Genomic DNA, 21,916 nt, shown 5'->3' with positions numbered 1-21,916 from the left:
AAAGCGTGGCGAAAAGATTAGATATGGCCATAAGCGTGGCAGTAGATAGAGATATGGCCATATGGCCATGCTTTTAAAGCGTGGCGAAAAAGATGGTCAGTAACCTAATTCCTTTTTAATCTTCATAAATAAAACCTTACATAAATTCATAGATAATTTTAAAATTTAGTCAATGACCAATAATCAAGTAATCCAACTTTTATAAAGTTGTCACCAAAATAAGTGTATGATCACAAAACAACATGCTCTAAATAACTCACCAAAATATGTGTGTGATCACATAACAACATGCACTAACAAAATACCAAAAATCAAAGTCATAACTACTTATGAATTCCTAATACATGAATTCGAATTTCTAATCAAAGTCTTCTTGTACTTCATCCCAAGATATAAAACTTCATGTATCATTGCGAGCTAAATTGTTTTGACCTGTGCCCTGCAAAATAAAAAACACAAATAAACAACTACAAATGAAAAATGGATGATGCAGTAAACTTCAGCCCACTAATTTTGCTAACAATCAGATTTGATATCAAACTTAATTTTTGTAACATAAAATCATTCTAACAATCATATTTAATTTTGCTACATATATCCACTAATATGCACAAAGATTCTCAAAATCTGCTTTAAATTTGATATCAAACTTATTAACAACAGCTTATTGTTCAATAAATAAATCTGATTTTAACCTTAGCATCAATGAAAATGTGATACAACATTCATGTTCCCTCAGCCAATGTTTGATATTCTATTGTTGAGCCAAGCCTAAACCTAAAAGAAACAAAACGATGGGTTCACTTATGAAAGTTGAGATAATTTATTAATGGGTCAATATCCAACCAAATTCACACGGGATATGAACACTGGGCCATTATTTTCACTAGTGAATCAGTAGGCGCGTTTTCTGAAAATTTCATATATAGCTTTAATTTCCAATGTTGTTCAAGTTAAGAAGGGAGGGAAAACTAGATGGATTTCAACCACAATCGACTTAGACAGCCACATCATAGTTCCAGAAATCAATTCATCAGAAATAAAATTTCCAGATAGATTCGTTGAAGACATATCAAACTACACAAAAACACCACTGGACATTACAAAGCCACTTTGGAAACTTCACTTGCTCAACATCAAAACCTGGCATAGACCCAACCCTGGCATACTTACCAACATTCTTCAAAAATTCTAACAAAATTAACTCTTTCTACCAGTCATAGTTATTCAAAATCATATTAGAACCTTGATGAGCGGATAATTTATACGCTTTTTGGCATTGTTTTTAGTATGTTTTTAGTAGGATCTAGTTACTTTTAGGGATGTTTTCATTAGTTTTTATGTTAAATTCACATTTCTGGACTTTACTATGAGTTTGTGTGTTTTTCTGTGATTTCAGGTATTTTCTGGCTGAAATTGAGGGACTTGAGCAAAAATCATATTCAGAGGTTGAAGAAGGACTGCTGATGTTGTTGGATTCTGACCTCCCTGCACTCAAAGTGGATTTTCTGGAGCTACAGAACTCAAAATGGCGCGCTTCCAATTGCGTTGGAAAGTAGACATCCAGGGCTTTCCAGCAATATATAATAGTCCATACTTTGGCCGAGTTTAGACGATGCAAAAGGGCGTTGAACGCCAGTTCTACACTGCAGTCTGGAGTTAAACGCCAGAAACACGTCACGAACCAGAGTTGAACGCCAGAAACACGTTACAACCTGGCGTTCAACTCCAGAAAGAGCCTCTGCACGTGTAACTTTCAAGCTCAGCCCAAGCACACACCAAGTGGGCCCCGAAAGTAGATTTATGCATCAATTACTTACTTCTGTAAACCCTAGTAACTAGTTTAGTATAAATAGGACTTTTTACTATTGTATTAGACATCTTATGATCGGGGGATCATCTTTTGATCATTTTTAGATCTCTAGACCTCCATGGGAGGCTGGCCACTCGGCCATGCTTACCCTGTATTCACTTATGTATGTTTCAACGGTAGAGTTTCTGCACTCCATAGATTAAGGTGTGGAGCTCTGCTGTTCCCCATGAATTAATGCAAAGTACTACTGTTTTATATTCAATTCAACTTATTTCGTTTCTAAGATATTCATTCGCACTTCAACATGAATGTGATGAACGTGACAATCATCATCATTCCCTATGAACGCGTGCCTGACAACCACTTCCATTCTACCTTCGATTGAATGAGTATCTCTTGGATCTCTTAGTCAGAATCTTCGTGGTATAAGCTAGATTGATGGCGGCATTCATGAGAGTTCGGAAAGTCTAAACCTTGTCTGTGGTATTCCGAGTAGGACTCTGGGATTGAATGACTGTGACGAACTTCAAACTCGCGAGTGCTGGGCGTAGTGACAAACGCAAAAGGAGGGTGAATCCTATTCCAGTATGATCGAGAACCTCAGATGATTAGCCGTGCTGTGACAGAGCATTTGGACCATTTTCACAAGAGGATAGGATGCAGCCATTGACCACGGTGATACCTCCAGATGATTAGTCATGGAAAGGAGTAGGACTGATTGGATGAAGACAGCAGAAAAGCAGAAGTTCAGAGGGACGAAAGCATCTCTATACGTTTATCTGAAATTCTCACCAATGATATACATAAGTATTTCTATCTTTATTCTCTGTTTATTTATTATTATTTTCGAAAACTCAATAACCATTTGATATCCACCTGACTGAGATCTACAAGATGACCATAGCTTGCTTCATACCAACAATCTCCGTGGGATCGACCCTTACTCACGTAAGGTTTATTACTTGGACGACCCAGTGCACTTGCTAGTTAGTTGTATCGAAGTTGTGAATAAAAAAACGATTTATTAAGACGTGCGTACAGAGTTTTTGGCGCCGTTGCCTGAGATCACAATTTTGTGCACCAAGTTTTTGGTGCCGTTGCCAGGGATTGTTCGAGTTTGGACAACTGACGGTTCATCTTGTTGCTTAGATTGGGTAATTTTCTTCTTATTTTCAAAAAAAAAGTTTTCAAAAAAAAAATTTTTTTTTCAAAAATTTCTCATCTGTTTTCAAAAATTATTCTAAATTTTTTTAAGAATGAATTCTAGTGTTTCTTGAAGCATGTTGAAGCCTGACTGGCTGTAAAGCCATGTCTAAATTTATTTGGACTGGGGCTTCCAACCCAACATTATCAAGAGCAAGCCAGTTGTTGCTAATCCACCTGCTGTTGTTCCTGATCCACCTGATTTACATGCTAAAGCTTGACTGGCTATTAAGCCATGTCTAACCCTCAGATTGGAGCTTTAGACTAAGAGTGCAAGATTCCTGGAATTCATATTAAAAATTTTGGAATCCTTATTTTTCTTTTTCACATTAATTTTCGAAAAACCCAAAAAAAATCATAAAATCATAAAAATAAAAAATATCTTGTGTTTCTTGTTTGAGTCTTGAGTCACTTTCAAGTTTGGTGTCAATTGCATTTTTTTCTAAAAATACTTTGCATTTCATTCATCATGATCTTCAAGTTGTTCTTGGCCAGTCTTCTTGTTTGATCCTTATATTTTCTTGTTTTGAGTCTTTTCTTGTTTTTCATATGCATTCTTGCATTCATAGTGTCTATACATGAAAAATTTCTAAGTTTGGTGTCTTGCATGTTTTCTTTGCATTGAAAATTTTTCAAAAATATGTTCTTGATGTTCATCATAATCTTCAAAGTGTTCTTGGTGTTCATCTTGACATTCATAGCATTCTTGCATGCATTCATTGTTTTGATCCAAAACTTTCATGCATTGCATCATTTTCATGTTTTTCTCTTTCATCATTAAAAATTCAAAAATCAAAAAAAAATATCTTTCCTTTTTTCACTCATAAATTTCGAAAATTTGAGTTGACTTTTTCAAAACTTTTTAAAACTTAGTTGTTTCTTATGAGTCAAATCAAATTTTCAATTTAAAAATCTTATCTTTTTCAAAATCTTTTTCAAAAATCATATCTTTTTCACTTTTCTTATTTATTTTCAAAAATTTTTAAAATATTTTTCAAAAATCTTTTTCTTATCTTTATCTCCTAATTTTCGAAAATAACATCATCAATTAATGTTTTGATTCAAAAATTTCAAGTTTGTTACTTGCTTGCTAAGAAAGATTCAAACTTTAAGTTCTAGAATCATATCTTGTGATTTCTTGTGAATCAAGTCATTAATTGTGATTCTAAAAATCAAATCTTTTTCAAAAACTAATTTCAACCATATCTTTTCAAAAATATCTTCTTATCTTATCTTTTTCAAAAATTTTATTTTAAAATATCTTTTCTAACTTATTATCTTCTTATCTTTTCAAAAATTGATTTTCAAAATTTGTTTCAACTAACTAACTAACTTTTTGTTTGTTTCTTATCTTTTTCAAAACTACCTAACTAACTCTCTCTCTCTCTAATTTTCGAAAATATCTCCCTCTTTTTCAAAAATTCTTTTTAATTAACTAATTGTTTCAAAATTCAATTTTAATTTGTTTCTTCTTTTAATTTTCGAAAATCACTAACCATTTTTCAAAAATAATTTTCGAAAATCCTTCTCTCTCATCTCCTTCTGTTTATTTATTCATCTACTAACATCTCTCCCTCACTCACCAAAAATCCGAACCCTCTCTCTCTCTGAGTTCAGATTTTCTCTTCTTCTTTTCTTCTACTCACATAAGGGAGCCTCTATACCTAGGCAAAAAGGATCCCTATTATTATTATTTTTCTGTTCTCTCTTTTTCATATGAGCAGGAGCAAGGACAAGAACATTCTTATTGAAGCAGATCCAGAACCTGAAATGACTCTGAAGAGGAAACTAAGAGAAGCTAAATTACAACAATCCAGCAAGCACCTTTCAGAAATTTTCTAACAGGAAGAGGAGATGGCAGCCGAAAATAATAATAATACAAGGAGAATGCTTGGTGACTTTACTGCACCTAATTCTAATTTACATGGAAGAAGCATCTCCATCCCCACCATTGGAGCAAACAATTTTGAGCTGAAACCTCAATTAGTTTCTCTGATGCAACAGAACTGCAAGTTCCATGGACTTCCATCTGAAGATCCTTTTCAGTTCTTAACTGAATTCTTGCAGATCTGTGATACTATAAAGACTAATGGAGTAGATCCTGAAGTCTACAGGCTCATGCTTTTCCCTTTTACTGTGAGAGACAGAGCTAGAATATGGTTGGATTCTCAACCTAAGGATAGCCTGAACTCTTGGGATAAGCTGGTCAAGGCTTTCTTAGCCAAGTTCTTTCCTCCTCAAAAGCTGAGCAAGCTTAGAGTGGATGTTCAAACCTTCAGACAGAAAGAAGGTGAATCCCTTTATGAAGCTTGGGAGAGATACAAGCAACTGACCAAAAAGTGTCCTTCTGACATGCTTTCAGAATGGACCATCCTGGATATATTCTATGATGGTCTGTCTGAATTAGCTAAGATGTCATTGGATACTTCTGCAGGTGGATCCATTCACCTAAAGAAAATACCTGCAGAAGCTCAAGAACTCATTGACATGGTTGCTAAAAACCAGTTCATGTACACTTCTGAGAGGAATCCTGTGAGTAATGGGACGCCTCAGAAGAAGGGAGTTCTTGAAATTGATATTCTGAATGCCATATTGGCTCAGAATAAAATATTGACTCAGCAAGTCAATATGATTTCTCAGAGTCTGAATGGAATGCAAGCTGCATCCAACAGTACTCAAGAGGCATCTTCTGGAGAATAAGCTTATGATCCTGAGAACCCTGCAATAGCAGAGGTGAATTATATGGGTGAACCTTATGGAAACACCTATAACCACTCATGGAGAAATCATCCAAATCTCTCATGGAAGGATCAACAAAAGCCTCAACAAGGCTTTAATAATGGTGGAAGAAATAGGTTTAACAATAGTAAACCTTTTCCATCATCCACTCAGCAACAGACAGAGAACTCTGAACAAAATACCTCTAATTTAGCAAACTTAGTCTCTGATCTATCTAAGGCCACTGTAAGTTTCATGAATGAAACAAGGTCCTCCATTAGAAATTTGGAGACACAAGTGGGCCAGCTGAGTAAAAGGATCACTGAAATCCCTCCTAGTACTCTCCCAAGCAATACAGAAGAAAATCCAAAAGGAGAGTGCAAGGCCATTGATATAACCATCATGGCCGAATCCAAAGAGGAAGGGGAGGACGTGAATCCCAAGGAGGAAGACCTCCTGGGACGTCCAGTGATCAATAAGGAGTTTCCCTTTGAGGAACCAAAGGAATCTGAGGCTCATCTAGAGACCATAGAGAATGAAGAGTACTCCTCTTCTGAAGAGAATGAAGATGTCACTGAAGAACAAGTTGCCAAGTACCTTGGTGCAATCATGAAGCTGAATGCCAATTTATTTGGTAAAGAGACTTGGGGAGATGAACCTCCCTTGTTCACCAATGAACAAAATGCATTGGATCAACTGAGACTGCCCCAGAAGAAACAGGATCCTGGAAAGTTCCTGATACCTTGTACCATAGGCACCATGACCTTTGAGAAGGCTCTATGTGACCTGGGGTCAGGAATAAACCTCATGCCACTCTCTGTAATGGAGAAACTGGGAATCTTTGAGGTACAAGCTGCTAAAATCTCATTAGAGATGGTAGACAATTCCAAAAAATAGGCTTATGGACAAGTAGAGGACATATTAGTAAAGGTTGAAGGCCTTTACATCCCTGCTGATTTCATAATCCTAAATACTGGGAAGGATGAGGATGAATCCATCATCCTTGGAAGACCCTTCCTAGCCACAGCAAGAGCTGTGATTGATGTTAACAGAGGTGAACTAGTCCTTCAATTGAATGAGGACTCCCTTGAGTTTAAAACTCAAGGACATCCTTCTGTAAACATGAAAAAGAGGCACAGTAAGCTTCTCTCAAAACAGAGTCAACCAGAGCCCCCACAGTCAAACTCTAAGTTTGGTGTTGGGAGGCCACAACCAAATTCTAAGTTTGATGTTGGGGAGTCTCAACAATGCTCTAAACATCTGTGAGGCTCCATGAGAGCCCACTGTCAAGCTATTGACATTAAAGAAGCGCTTGTTGGGAGGCAACCCAATTTTTATTTAATTATATTTTTATTAGTTATATGTCCTTATAGGTTCATGATCATGTGGAGTCACAAAATAAATCAAAAAATTAAAAACAGAATCAAAAATAGCAGAAGAAAAATCACACCCTAGAGGAGGATCTTACTGGCGTTTAAACGCCAGTAAGGAGCATCTGGCTGGCGTTCAACGCCAGAACAGAGCATGGATCTGGCGTTGAACGCCAGAAACAAGCAGCATCCTGGCGTCCAGACGCCAGAAATGCACAGTAAAGAAGAGTTGGCGCTGAACGCCAGAAACAAGCATCTGGCTGGCGTTCAACGCCAGAAATATGCTGCATCTGGGCGTTGAACGCCCAGAACAAGCATCAGTTTGGCGTTTAAACGCCAGAATTGCATGCAAAGGCATTTTACATGCCTAATGGGTGCAGGGATGCAAATCCTTGACACCTCAGGATCTGTGGACCCCACAGGATCAACTCAGCATCTGTGGACCCCACAGGATCCCCACCTACCTCCACTCACTCTCTTCCCTATCACTACTTCACCACTCACATCCATCCACTCTTCCCCATAAACCTACCTCATAAACTCCACCTACCTTCAAAATTCAAAATCAATTTCCCACCCAAACCCACCCTATATGGCCGAAATTAACCCCCCCTCCCTATATAAAGCCCTCCATTCTTCCTCATTTTCACACAACACAGCCCTCTCTTCTCTTCTTGGCCGAATACACCTTTCCCTCCTCTCCTCCATATTTTCTTCTTCTTCTTCATCTATTCTTTCTTCTCTTGCTCGAGGGCAAGCAATATTCTAAGTTTGGTGTGGTAAAAGCATAAGCTTTTTGTTTTTCCATTACCATTGATGGCACCCAAGACCGGAGAATCCTCTAGAAAAGGGAAAGGGAAGACAAAAGCTTCCACCTCCGAGTCATGGGAGATGGAAAGATTCATCTCCAAAGCTCATCAAGACCACTTCTATGATGTTGTGGCCAAGAAGAAGGTGATCCCCGAGGTCCCTTTCAAACTCAAGAGAAATGAGTATCCAGAGATCCAACATGAGATCCATAGAAGAGGTTGGGAAGTTCTGACAAACCCCATCTAACAAGTCGGAATTCTAATGGTTCAAGAGTTCTATGCTAATGTATGGATCACAAGGAACCATGATCAAAGTAAGAACCCGAACCCAAAGAATTATCTCACCATGGTTCGGGGGAATTACTTAGATTTTAGTCCGGAAAATGTAAGGTTGGCGTTCAACTTGCCAATGATGGAAGAGAACGCACGCCCCTACACAAGGAGAGTCAACTTTGATCAAAGGTTGGACCAAGTCCTCATGGACATATGTGTGGAAGGAGCTCAATGGAAGATTGACTCAAAAGGCAAACCGGTTCAACTGAGAAGATTGGACCTTAAGCCTGTAGCTAGAGGATGGTTGGAGTTCATTCAACGCTCAATCATTCCCACTAGCAACCGGTCTGAAGTTACTATAGACCGGGCCATCATGATCCATAGCATCATGATTGGAGAAGAGGTGGAGGCATTTTGATGAGCAGATTTTTGACGGTTTAGAATTTCACAAATGAATTCTCGTTGCAAGTATAGTTTCTAAACCAACAATAATCTTTTCATACAAAAGATTGTTTGTCATAAGTAACAAACCCCTAAAATTAATAACCGAAGTATTCAAACCTCGGGTCGTTCTCCCTAGGAATTGTAATGAAGTGTTTTGTTATTGGTTGTGAGTTATTTTTGGGGTTTTAATAAGAAATATGAAAAATAAATGGCAAGAAAGTAAACTAAGGCCTAAAAAGGTCTTGGCAAGGGTTGGTGGTCAAGGATCTCTATCCTAATCACTGACCACAATATGAGAATTGGCAAGGATTAATCTCATTAAATCATCCTCTAACTAGTAGTAAAGGAAAGTCAAATGAGCTATATCAATCCTAGTCCATAAGTCCTAACTCTCCACTAATTCAATTAGTGAGAACTAGAGTCAATGGATCCCAATCATCAATTACTTGGACATTAGTAACTCAAGAGTTCCTAAGTTACCTTTCCAAGCCAAGAACATAAAACTCTACTCTAAAATCCAACCAAGCATTTCATCAAACACTTGGAAGGTATAAAAGGAAAGCATAGTAAATCAACAACAAGAACAAAATCTAACAGCAATTATTGCAAAGAATTAACAACAACAATTAAAGAAAACAAGATCTACATGAATTACCTCCTATAGAATTGAAAGAAAATGAAAGGAACAATAGTAGATCTACAACAAAACATAAGAACAACATAAAGGAAATTACAACAAAAGAATGGAAGAAGAATGAATGTAACAACAAAAAATTGAGAGGTAGAAGGAGATGAAAGCATGAATTAAAATCTAGATCTAAGATTATTGAACTAAACCTAATCCTAATTCTAGAGAGAAGTGAGAGCTTCTCTCTCTAGAAACTAACTCTCACTAATCCTAATGAGTGTGTATGATTGGAATCCCCCTTTGCTCTTCAATCCTTGGCTTTAAATAGCAGTTTAGGCGCCAAAGTTGGTTGAGATTGGCCCCACAACCCTTCAGGATTCGTTGGCCACGTTTTCATTAAAAAATCATAAACCAGCACCGACGCGTACGCGCACAGCACGCGTACGCGTCCATGGGGTGATTCGCAGGTGCGTGCAAGCGCCAGGTGCGCGCGCGCGTCCATGGGCGAGTTCAACTTCTTTGACTTTTCATGATTTCTCCACTTTGCATGCTTTCCTCTTCACTCCTTTGATCCATTCCTAGCCTTTTCAATCTGAAATCACTAACAAACACATCAAGGCATATAATGGAATCAAAGGGAGATTAAAACCATCAAATTAAGGGTCTAAAAGCATGTTTTCACATCTAAGCACAAATAGGGAGACAATCATAAAACCATGCTATTTCATTGAATAAATGTGGGTAAAAAGTGATAAAATCTCTTAAAATCAATACAAGATAAACCGTCAAAACGGGGTTTATCAACCTCCCCACACTTAAACCAAGCATGTCCTCATGCTTAAACCAAGAATGAAGTAAGGGTATGGCATTTATTTAATGGAAACTAACTAATTGCAATCTACCTATATGCAACTATCTACATGAATGCAATTGCTTGGTCAAAATAAATAAATTCCCAAGAAGCGTATATGCACAAGGGCTAAGGACTAGCAAGTCTAATCCACAATTGAATTGAGTTATTAAATATTTTTACAAACTTGCATGAAGAGATGATCATAGGTGAAAACATGTAATTGAGCATCAAACCCTCACCGGATGTATTTGCACTCTATTCGCTCAAGTGTTTAGGGTTGATTCTCTCAATTCTCTCCTAATCATGCTTTCCAAGATTTGTTTTTCATCTAACAATCAACAAATATTTCATGCATGCATACATATATCATGAGGTCTTTTCTTTGGTTGTAATGGGGCTAGGGTCAAGGTAGGATGCATATTTGGTCAAGTGGACTTGAAATTTGAATCTTTGATTAACCTAGACTTCCCACCTAACCTATGACAACCTATGCAATTTAATTTCTAACCTAACTACCCATTCTACTCACTTTTTCACATACTCATGCATCTCTTTTCATTTCACAACACTTATGCATTGATTTTATTGAGCTATACTTTGATTTGGGGCATTTTGTCCCCTTTTTATTTCTTTCTTTTTTTCTTCTTTTGTTTTTTTTTTCTTTTTCTAAATTTTTTTTCTTTTCCATATTATTTTTTTTCTTTTCTTTTTTTTTCTTTTCTTCTTTTGTTTTTTTCTCATTCTTTTCTTTTTTATACGAGAACATCAATGCATAAGGTTTTACATTTGATCAATACATGAGTATGTACCCAATTCCCAATATTTTCAATAACAATACAAAACTATCCTTTTATTCACCCAATGTCCCAAGGTTCCCACACTTGAATGATACTCACACACACTAGCCTAAGCTAATCAAAGATTCAAATTAAGGACATTTATTGTTTTTCGCTTTAAGGCTAGTAATGTGCTAAATTAAAGAATAAGGGGTTAAGCGTAGGCTCAAATTTGGCTAACAAAGGAAGATAAAAGGTAAGGCCATTTGGGTAAGTGAGCTAATGAAATGATGGCCTCAATCATATAAATGCATGAATACACAAAATAATGGACATAAAGAATCAAACAAATCAAGGATTACAATCATAGAAAGAGAATAATGCACACAAGAAGGAAAAATAAATGGTTATAAGATGTAACCACACCATTAGGCTCAAATCTCATTTGCTTGTGTTCTTAGCTCAAAAACATGATCCACAATATATATAATTCAAGCAAGTTCTATGAAAGGTTTTCACTCAAATCAATTGAGATGCCCTATAGATAGAAATCTTGAAAAATTCTCATTATTTTGACTAAGCTTATTGTGTATACATATGAAAAAATAGAAAATGCAAGTAAAAATCCTAAAATCCTAGAATGAAATGCAAAAGTATTGGAATTATAAATTTGTCACCCAAGATCGCCGATCGGTCGGACGACCTCCCCACACTTAAAAGTTTGCACCATCCTCGGTGCACTCAAAGATGAGCAAGGGGGTACGGCGACTCTCCGGATTGCTATGTGTTCTTAGTCTTGCTTCCGTTATTGCTTGTGGTGCATTCGTCATGAAAGACAAAAATATAACACCATAAGTTGAGAAGATATAAAAGCAAGGAAGCATATATTGTTGGAATGAGGTAAGAATCACTAGGAATGAGTGAGTGAATTAGTGTGACATTAATGACAAATAGGTGTGTGAATTCTAAATTAGGCGCCTTTTAGAACACACATTAGCCTAAAAGTTATGTCACAAAAGAAGCATGCACATCATTTACCCTAGTGTGCTTGAGATGCTTTGAGTAAACTTGTAAGGTAAAACAAGTATTAGAGAAGCATGAAAGCATTCAAGTCAAACACATATGGATGCATATGATCATAAAATATAATGCATTAAGGTAAATGCACAACATCATCCATCAAGAGGTTGCCTAATTAAGGAAAAGGATTCAAATTACATGGTGGCCAAATCATGCAATTCAAGAAGAGTTACAAACTCGAAGGTAATTCTCATGACTTTGTATTTTCAAAAGGTATGCATGAAAAACTCAAAACCAAGTAGCAAAATATAACCTCAATCATAGAATCCAACAAAGATTATCTAAAAACATTCATGCTAAAATAGCATTTAGGCAAAAAGGGATATAGCAATGTATAGTAAACAAAGTCAATACTCCAACACTTATGATGAAAAGAGAGAAAATAAAATGAAAACTAAACTAAAACTAACTAATCAACTAACTAACTAACTAATTAACTAACTAACTAACTAACAACCAAACTAAAATAAATGGTTATCGATGGTGTTTGGAAGTGTTGGATGAGGGGTAGGAGAAGGGAAGAAAAAAGGAGAAGGAAAGAATTGGAAAGAGGAGAAGAAAAGAAGTGGATGGGAGAAAGGGTATCCACGCGTACGCACGCATGGCGCGCGCGCGTCGTTGGCTTATTTTAAGAGTGGCGCGTACGCGTCATGTGTGCGTGTACGCAAGTGGGGTTTGTGCCAGAGGCACAACGTTGGCGCGGCGCAGGCACAACTCTCTGGAAAATGTATGGAGGTTGGAACTTCTCAATCCACGCGTACGCACGCATGGCGCGCGCGCGTGGATGGTCGAAAATGCTGGAAGTGCGCGTACGCGCCATGTACGCGTACGCGTGGATGGGGCTCTGTTTTTCAAAATTTTTTTCTATGTTTTTGCACCAATCCAAGCATTCCAAACCTCCAAACAGCTACCAAAACACCATAAAACCTTATTTAACATACTTAAACTACCAAACATACTCAACTAACTAAACAAAACATGAAATTAAACTAATTCTACCAATATATACAAAAGAGAAAATAAAAGGATTTTACCATGGTGGGGTGTCTCCCACCTAGCACTTTTGTTTATTGTCCTTAAGTTGGACTTATGGGGAGCTCCTCATCAAGGTGGCTTGTGCTTGAATCCATCCTTGAACATCCACCAATGCTTGGACTTCCATTGTGCTTCATCATTCAAAGTTAATAACTTCAAGCTTTGATGGAGTTCTTCACAAACCGTAGGCTCCCAAAGTTGGTTTTCCTTGTGCGATCCGGGATCCCACACTTTGTTTTCACACCCGTCCTTGAGTTGATCATGGTGATTTCCTCCGGGTGGCAAGAGAGATGAATTCTCATGAAGGCACCAAACTATCCTCCTAGACTCATCTAGGTGAGCACTACTCCAACCTTTATATCTCATGTTTGATGCATCAACCATAATGAGCCTTGATTTGCAACGCCAACCACGAAACATCTTTCTTTTACGCTTCATCCCACAAAGCATCCTAAGTTGGCCATCCGTTTCAAGTAAACCATATTCAAGTGGGATAATAAAGCTAATAGAAATGAGTTTCAACCACTCAAATGAAGGTGTAGATGGCAACCTAGGCAAAGGTGATTCCAAAGGTCTTGATAAAACGTATTCAATTCCCATCCTCCTTTTTCTAAGGACTTCCACCTCTTCACAAGATCTCTTACTTTCAATCCTTTGTTCAACAATTTTATCTAAACCTTTTCCCTTACTCAAATCACAAATGGGAGGACGAGAGAGATTTACCTCCATATTGCTATCAAATCCAATGGGGGAAAGTTCTTCATGTTCAAAGGATTCTTCACCACTAAGACTTGATGCTTGATCTCCATCACCAAGGGAACTCAATGCTTGCTCTATCCCATCCAATTCTTCATAAGGAATATGCCTTGGAAGGTGTGCACTTTCCTCGCTAGCATCAATTTCAATCATCTTGGAGGGGTTTTCTTCAACTCTATGTTCCCATGGAGGCTCCGCATCTCCTAAGTCTTCTACCACTTCTTCCTTGTCTTCAACAATTAAAGCTTCCTCCAATTGTTCCAATACAAAGCAACTTCCCTCATTTTCCACCGGAGTTTCCAATCTCTCCTTCATGCTATGTTCTTCATTTGATTCTCCACATGTAGCCATGGGAGTTCCTTGAGTGTTCAAGCATTGGGAGGCTAATCGATTTGTTACCGCATCCAAGGCGGTCATGAAATTTTGCACATCCCTCTTCATCTCTTCTTGCCCTTGAACAAGAACACCAAGGGTTTCATCCATTAGAGATTGGGGTGGGTGGAAGGGTTCATCATTTTGGGAAAAGGGTTCATAATAGGAAGGTGGTTCTTCTTGGTAGAATTGTGGTAGTTCTATGTTTTCCATTCTTTCCACTTGTTGCACAACACACTCCATGGTTGCTTGAAATTGATCCAATGCTTCCTTGAGATGATCCCTTGACTCTTGTTCCTCTTGGATAATATGATTAGGATCATGTGGCTCTTGGATTGAAGGACATGAGTATTCTTCCATGGGAGGTTGTGGTGGAAAGTAGTATTCATCTTGTGGTTAAAAATTTTCATATATTGGAGGTGGTTCATCTTGGTAATAATGTGGAGGAGGTGGCTCTTGAAAATATTGATGTTGGAATGGTGGTGGCTCTATATGTGGTTCATATGGCTCATATGGTTGTTGGTAGGATGGGTATGTATTAGGGTCATATGAAGGTGGTTGGTAAGAAGGGGCTTGTGAGTATGGTTGAAATTTATGTTGAGGGTATGGTTCATAGGCATATGATGGTGGTTCTTGAAAGTCACAAGGTGATTCACCATAGCCATTGGATTGGTATGCATCATAGAATGGCTCTTCTTCATAGTGCATTGGTGGAGGTTGTTGCCATGAAGATTGATCATATGCATATGGCTCCTTCCACCTTTGGTCATCCCATTCTTGATACACATCTTCATTATAGTCCTCATTTTCTACAACATGTTGATAACCAAACTCATAGCCAAGGTGAGAATTCATGATAGCAAGAAGAAAATGAAAACAAAATCAAATAAGAAGCAAGAAAATGATAACAAAATGATAAGAAAATGATAACAAAATGTTGATAGCAAGAGCTAACAAAAGCAAACATATTCACACTATTCACATATATACAATAACCAATAACATAACACCATTGCAATTCCCCGGCAACGGCGCCATTTTGATGAGCAGATTTTTGACGATTTAGAATTTCACAAATGAATTCTCGTTGCAAGTATAGTTTCTAAACCAACAATAATCTTTTCATACAAAAGATTGTTTGTCATAAGTAACAAACCCCTAAAATTAATAACCGAAGTATTCAAACCTCGGGTCGTTCTCCCTAGGAATTGTAATGAAGTGTTTTGTTATTGGTTGTGAGTTATTTTTGGGGTTTTAATAAGAAACGTGAAAAATAAATGGCAAGAAAGTAAACTAAGGCCTAAAAAGGTCTTGGCAAGGGTTGGTGGTCAAGGATCTCTATCCTAATCACTGACCACAATATGAGAATTGGCAAGGATTAATCTCATTAAATCATCCTCTAACTAGTAGTAAAGGAAAGTCAAATGAGCTATATCAATCCTAGTCCATAAGTCCTAACTCTCCACTAATTCAATTAGTGAGAACTAGAGTCAATGGATCCCAATCATCAATTACTTGGACATTAGTAACTCAAGAGTTCCTAAGTTACCTTTCCAAGCCAAGAACATAAAACTCTACTCTAAAATCCAACCAAGCATTTCATCAAACACTTGGAAGGCATAAAAGGAAAGCATAGTAAATCAACAACAAGAACAAAATCTAACAGCAATTATTGCAAAGAATTAACAACAACAATTAAAGGAAACAAGATCTACATGAATTACCTCCTATAGAATTGAAAGAAAATGGAAGGAACAATAGTAGATCTACAACAAAACATAAGAACAACATAAAGGAAATTACAACAAAAGAATGGAAGAAGAATGAATGTAACAACAAAAAATTGAGAGGTAGAAGGAGATGAAAGCATGAATTAAAATCTAGATCTAAGATTATTGAACTAAACCTAATCCTAATTCTAGAGAGAAGTGAGAGCTTCTCTCTCTAGAAACTAACTCTCACTAATCCTAATGAGTGTGTATGATTGGAATCCCCCTTTGCTCTTCAATCCTTGGCTTTAAATAGCAGTTTAGGCGCCAAAGTTGGTTGAGATTGGCCCCACAACCCTTCAGAATTCGTTGGCCACGTTTTCATTAAAAAATCATAAACCAGCACCGACGCGTACGCGCACAGCACGCGTACGCGTCCATGGGGTGATTCGCAGGTGCGTGCAAGCGCCAGGTGCGCGCGCGCGTCCATGGGCGAGTTCAACTTCTTTGACTTTTCATGATTTCTCCACTTTGCATGCTTTTCTCTTCACTCCTTTGATCCATTCCTAACCTTTTCAATCTGAAATCACTAACAAACACATCAAGGCATCTAATGGAATCAAAGGGAGATTAAAACCATCAAATTAAGGGTCTAAAAGCATGTTTTCACATCTAAGAACAAATAGGGAGACAATCACAAAACCATGCTATTTCATTGAATAAATATGGGTAAAAGGTGATAAAATCTCTTAAAATCAATACAAGATAAACCATCAAAACGGGGTTTATCAGAGGTTCATGAGATTATACCTCAAGAACTCTACAAGGTGGCTAACAAGTCCTCCACTATGGCAAGGTTAGCTTTTCCTCACCTCATTTGCCATCTATGCAATTCGGCTGGAATTGACATAGAAGGAGACATTCCCATTGAGGAAGAGAAGCCCATCACTAAGAAAAGGATGGAGCAAACAAGAGAGCCCATTCATGGAGCTCAAGAGACGCATAAAGCTCATCACCATGAGATTCCGGAGATGCCTAAAATGCATTTTCCTCCACAAAACTATTGGAAGCAAATCAACACCTCCCTAGGAGAATTAAGTTCCAACATGGGACAATTAAGGGTGGAACATCAAGAGCACTCCATCATCCTTCATGAAATTAGAGAAGATCAAAAAGCAATGAGGGAGGAGCAACAAAGACAAGGAAGAGACATAAAAGAGCTCAAAGAAATCATTGGTTCCTCAAGAAGGAAACGCCACCATCACTAAGGTGGATTCATTCCTTGTTCTTACATTCTTTGTTTTTCGTTTTTTTTATGTTAAGTGCTTATCCATGTTTGTGTCTTATTACATGATCATTAGTATTTAGTAACTATGTCTTAAAGTTATGAATGTCCTATGAATCCATCACCTCTCTTAAATAAAAAAATGTTTTAATTCAAAAGAACAAGAAGTACATGAGTTTCGAATTTATCCTTGAACTTAGTTTAATTATATTGATGTGGTGACCATACTTTTTGTTTTCTGAATGAATGCTTGAACAGTGCATATGTCTTTTGAAGTTGTTGTTTAAGAATGTTAAATATGTTGGCTCTTGAAAGAATGATGACGAGGAGACATGTTATTTGATAATCTGAAAAATCATAAAAATGATTCTTGAAGCAAGAAAAAGCAGCAAAGAACAAAGCTTGCAGAAAAAAAAAATAGCGAAAAAAATACAAAGAAAAAGAAAAAGCAAGCAGAAAAAGCCAAAGCTCTTAAAACCAAAAGGCAAGAGCAAAAAGCCAATAGCCCTTAAAACCAAAAGGCAAGGGCAAATAAAAAGGATCCCAAGGCTTTGAGCATCAGTAGATAGGAGGGCCTAAAGGAATAAAATCCTGGCCTAAGCGGCTAAAACAAGTTGTCCCTAACCATGTGCTTGTGGCGTGAAGGTGTCAAGTAAAAACTTGAGACTGAGCGGTTAAAGTCAAGGTCCAAAGCAAAAGAAGAGTGTGCTTAAGAACCCTGGACACCTCTAATTGGGGACTTTAGCAAAGCTGAGTCACAATCTGAAAAGGTTCACCCAATTATGTGTTTGTGGCATTTATGTATCCGGTGGTAATACTGGAAAACAAAGTGCTTAGGACCACGGCCAAGACTCATAAAGTAGCTGTGTTCAAGAATCAAAATACTGAACTAGGAGAATCAATAACACTATCTGAACTCTGAGTTCCGAATAGATGCCAATCATTCTGAACCTCAATGGATAAAGTGAGATGCCAAAACTATTCAAGAGGCAAAAAGCTACAAGTCCCGCTCATCTGATTGGAGCTATGTTTCATTGATAGTTTGGAATTTAGAGTATATTCTCTTCTTTTTATCCTATTTGATTTTTAGTTGCTTGAGGACAAGCAACAATTTAAGTTTGGTGTTGTGATGAGCGGATAATTTATACGCTTTTTGGCATTGTTTTTAGTATGTTTTTAGTAGGATCTAGTTACTTTTAGGGATGTTTTCATTAGTTTTTATGTTAAATTCACATTTCTGGACTTTACTATGAGTTTGTGTATTTTTCTATGATTTCAGGAATTTTCTGGCTGAAATTGAGGGACTTGAGCAAAAATCAGATTCAGAGGTTGAAGAAGGAATGCTGATGCTGTTGGATTCTGACCTCCCTGCACTCAAAGTGTATTTTCTGGAGCTACAGAACTCAAAATGGCGCGCTTCCAATTGCGTTGGAAAGTAGACATCCAAGGCTTTCCAGCAATATATAATAGTCCATACTTTGGCCGAGTTTAGATGATGCAAAAGGGCGTTGAACGCCAGTTCTATGCTGCAGTCTGGAGTTAAACGCCAGAAACACGTCACGAACCAGAGTTGAACGCCAGAAACACGTTACAACCTGGCGTTCAACTCCAGAAAGAGCCTCTTCACGTGTAACATTCAAGCTCAGCCCAAGCACACACCAAGTGGGCCCCGGAAGTGGATTTATGCATCAATTACTTACTTCTGTAAACCCTAGTAACTAGTTTAGTATAAATAGGACTTTTTACTATTGTATTAGACATCTTATGATCGGGGGATCATCTTTTGATCATTTTTAGATCTCTAGACCTCCATGGGAGGCTGGCCACTCGGCCATGCTTACCCTGTATTCACTTATGTATGTTTCAACGGTAGAGTTTCTGCACTCCATAGATTAAGGTGTGGAGCTCTGCTGTTCCCCATGAATTAATGCAAAGTACTACTGTTTTATATTCAATTCAACTTATTTCATTTCTAAGATATTCATTCGCACTTCAACATGAATGTGATGAACGTGACAATCATCATCATTCCCTATGAACGCGTGCCTGACAACCACTTCCGTTCTACCTTCGATTGAATGAATATCTCTTGGATCTCTTAGTCAGAATCTTCGTGGTATAAGCTAGATTGATGGCGGCATTCATGAGAGTCCGGAAAGTCTAAACCTTGTCTGTGGTATTCCGAGTAGGACTCTGGAATTGAATGACTGTGACGAACTTCAAACTCGCGAGTGCTGGGCGTAGTGACAGACCCAAAAGGAGGGTGAATCCTATTCCAGTATGATCGAGAACCTCAGATGATTAGCCGTGCTGTGACAGAGCATTTGGACCATTTTCACAAGAGGATAGGATGCAACCATTGACCACGGTGATGCCTCCAGATGATTAGCCATGGAAAGGAGTAGGACTGATTGGATGAAGACAGCAGAAAAGCAGAAGTTCAGAGGGACGAAAGCATCTCTATACGTTTATCTGAAATTCTCACCAATGATATACATAAGTATTTCTATCTTTATTCTCTGTTTATTTATTATTATTTTCAAAAACTCCATAACCATTTGATATCCGCCTGACTGAGATCTACAAGATGACCATAGCTTGCTTCATACCAACAATCTCTGTGGGATCGACCCTTACTCACGTAAGGTTTATTACTTGGACGACCCAGTGCACTTGCTGGTTAGTTGTATCGAAGTTGTGAATAAAAAAACGATTTATTAAGACGTGCGTACAGAGTTTTTGGCACCGTTGCCTGAGATCACAATTTCGTGCACCAAACCTTCCAAGTTTGAATTCAGCAACAACAAACAAAATTGAAGACCTTGGTTATATTCCAACATTTTTATTAATAAAAATATTATAATTTTAGCTAAGAATAGGACAGTGACCATTGTTTTTTTTTTCTTTTTATTAGTATCTCTATGACAATAAAATGGAAAAGATTACTTACATCATCTTTGTGTGGAATGTGAGTTGATTCAGAGGAGCGGGGAGTATTTCTTGCTCTACTACTTGAGGTATCCAAAGGAGAATCTTGAGCAACTTGAACTAAGGATGCTACCTCTTCATCGCTCATTCCAAGGTTGAGTTGGTGCACCAATACCTTTAATAAACCACATACACCATCCATTTTCTTCTCTAATGATGAGACCTTAGCGTTATATTCAACTTTTATATGGCGAATCTCCTCATCCTTTTTAAGAGAGCTTCTTGTAATCGAAGCCCCATAACAACGAACTCGACCTGGTTGGTCCTTTCCTAACACTCCTACAAATGCATCCTCTTTATTTTCTCCTGCTTCTAAGGGGTTCTGAAGTTCAATCTATCAAAAAGCAACAACCAATAAAATACAAAGTCACATTAACTCAATTTAGATAGAAATCACATCAGAATTTATATTGTACATATCCAAAATACAAATACAAACAACTCACAATTGTGGCTTGTGTTTTAACATCAATTTCTTTTCTTTTTTTACTTGTGCGAGTTGCTATGAAAACTTCAGCCCTTGATGGTTTTTCACTGTTCTCTTTAGAGTCGCGCTAGAGTACATAGAGAAAAGTTTACATGAAGCATACTAGCTAGGCAACTACACCATGAATATATATAAAAGAGAAATCACAAAGAATAAGTTATATTACCAGCTGCTTACGTAGTATTCCAAAATTTGTGGATCCCATTCAATGAGGACATGTTTGTGTTGACCTATTTTCAGTATTCTTAGCAAAGATAGCCTAAATATAAACATGAAGAAGAGAGATTATTATTCTTACAAGATATCATGTCAAATTTCTTCAAAACACCTAAGTTTAGGAACATGAAGAATCAATGATAGTATGCTTGATGGTATAGGAAGAAATAAAAGGCAATATTACCTTGATGGCCGGAAGACTCCAATACCGAATTAGTATGCGAAATTGAACCTCGAGAATCTCTAATGGTCGGTTCTTTATCATTTCTTTCTTTGTGTTGTACTTCACGAAATGCTCTTTTTTAATTCTCTCTTATATTTTTTTTATTTTCTCTACTGCTACTAAAATCCACTCATCTTGCTGTGCTATTTATACTCCTGTACTCCAAAGTCCTAACCCATAATTTTGTTTTCAATTTTCATAAACTTTAATACAATTTAAATAATTGTGGTAACACCAATTGAAAAACATGAATAAACTTATATTTCTTTTATACAAAAAGTGGTTGCTAGTTAATGCAAAGTATAAAGAGGGTTGATGTGAATGTGAAGAAATAAAAAAGGGAAAATGGAAGCAAGTGTTGGGAGTTGCTGATTGCTGATGGGGAAATGCATTAGGACCCCCTTCCCTTCAATTTTAATTAATGCCTACAAGCTACAATGCCACTGCATTTTTCAAGCAATAAGTACACTAACTACACTAAATTGTTCAAAAACACAAACTACACTAACTTTATATAATCATTTAACTTGAATGGCAATAGAAGTAGATCAAATAAGGCTTATTTTGAATAAGTAAAAAGCAAATTCAAATTTAAATAAGGCTTATTTTAACTGATATGACCCATTTCATAGCATTCCCAATTTTAAAATATTATATTTCTAAATTTGTTTTTTCTTAGACAAAAAAGTGAAGGGATAACTATTTTTATCTAAAGCTTTTTTTTCTATATAAAAGAATTATACAACAAAACTTACTTAAGTTGGTCAAGTAATTAATTTATTGTCTATTTAAGTAAGTGTTAAAAATTTGAGTTCCTTCTTTTATATATATATATATATATATATATATATATATATATATATATATATATATATATA

The 21,916-nt window shown here is 37.0% G+C and overlaps 1 protein-coding gene and 1 non-coding gene across 2 annotated transcripts; both read right to left on the bottom strand.

The window, feature by feature from the left end:
• Nucleotides 1-407: 407 nt before the first annotated feature.
• Nucleotides 408-21,160, bottom strand: LOC112747034 (uncharacterized). Its single transcript, XM_025795107.3, has 5 exons — nt 21,000-21,160; nt 20,766-20,858; nt 20,559-20,666; nt 20,071-20,446; nt 408-439 (listed from the first exon to the last, which is right to left on the bottom strand). Exons 2-5 carry the CDS (start codon nt 20,802-20,804, stop codon nt 408-410), a joined length of 555 nt encoding a protein of 184 aa, XP_025650892.2. The 5' UTR covers nt 20,805-20,858; nt 21,000-21,160.
• LOC112752635 (small nucleolar RNA R71) lies at nt 5,267-5,374 on the bottom strand. The gene has a single exon (XR_003177062.1). It is a non-coding gene; the product is annotated as a small nucleolar RNA R71 (small nucleolar RNA).
• Nucleotides 21,161-21,916: the final 756 nt, after the last annotated feature.

This window comes from Arachis hypogaea, chromosome 15 (assembly GCF_003086295.3).
Source record: "Arachis hypogaea cultivar Tifrunner chromosome 15, arahy.Tifrunner.gnm2.J5K5, whole genome shotgun sequence".
Taxonomy (NCBI): domain Eukaryota; kingdom Viridiplantae; phylum Streptophyta; class Magnoliopsida; order Fabales; family Fabaceae; genus Arachis; species Arachis hypogaea.
This window is presented reverse-complemented; position numbering and strand designations above follow the sequence as displayed.

Excerpts from the sequence above, each read along its gene's own strand:
- LOC112747034 (XM_025795107.3), bottom strand. The coding sequence starts at position 20,804 with ATGGGATCCACAAATTTTGGAATACTACGTAAGCAGCTG. Across the intron at positions 20,447-20,558 it reads TTAAAACACAAGCCACAATT|ATTGAACTTCAGAACCCCTT; the intron begins GTGAGTTGTTTG and ends GCTTTTTGATAG. Across the intron at positions 440-20,070 it reads TCCACACAAAGATGATGTAA|GGCACAGGTCAAAACAATTT; the intron begins GTAATCTTTTCC and ends TTTATTTTGCAG.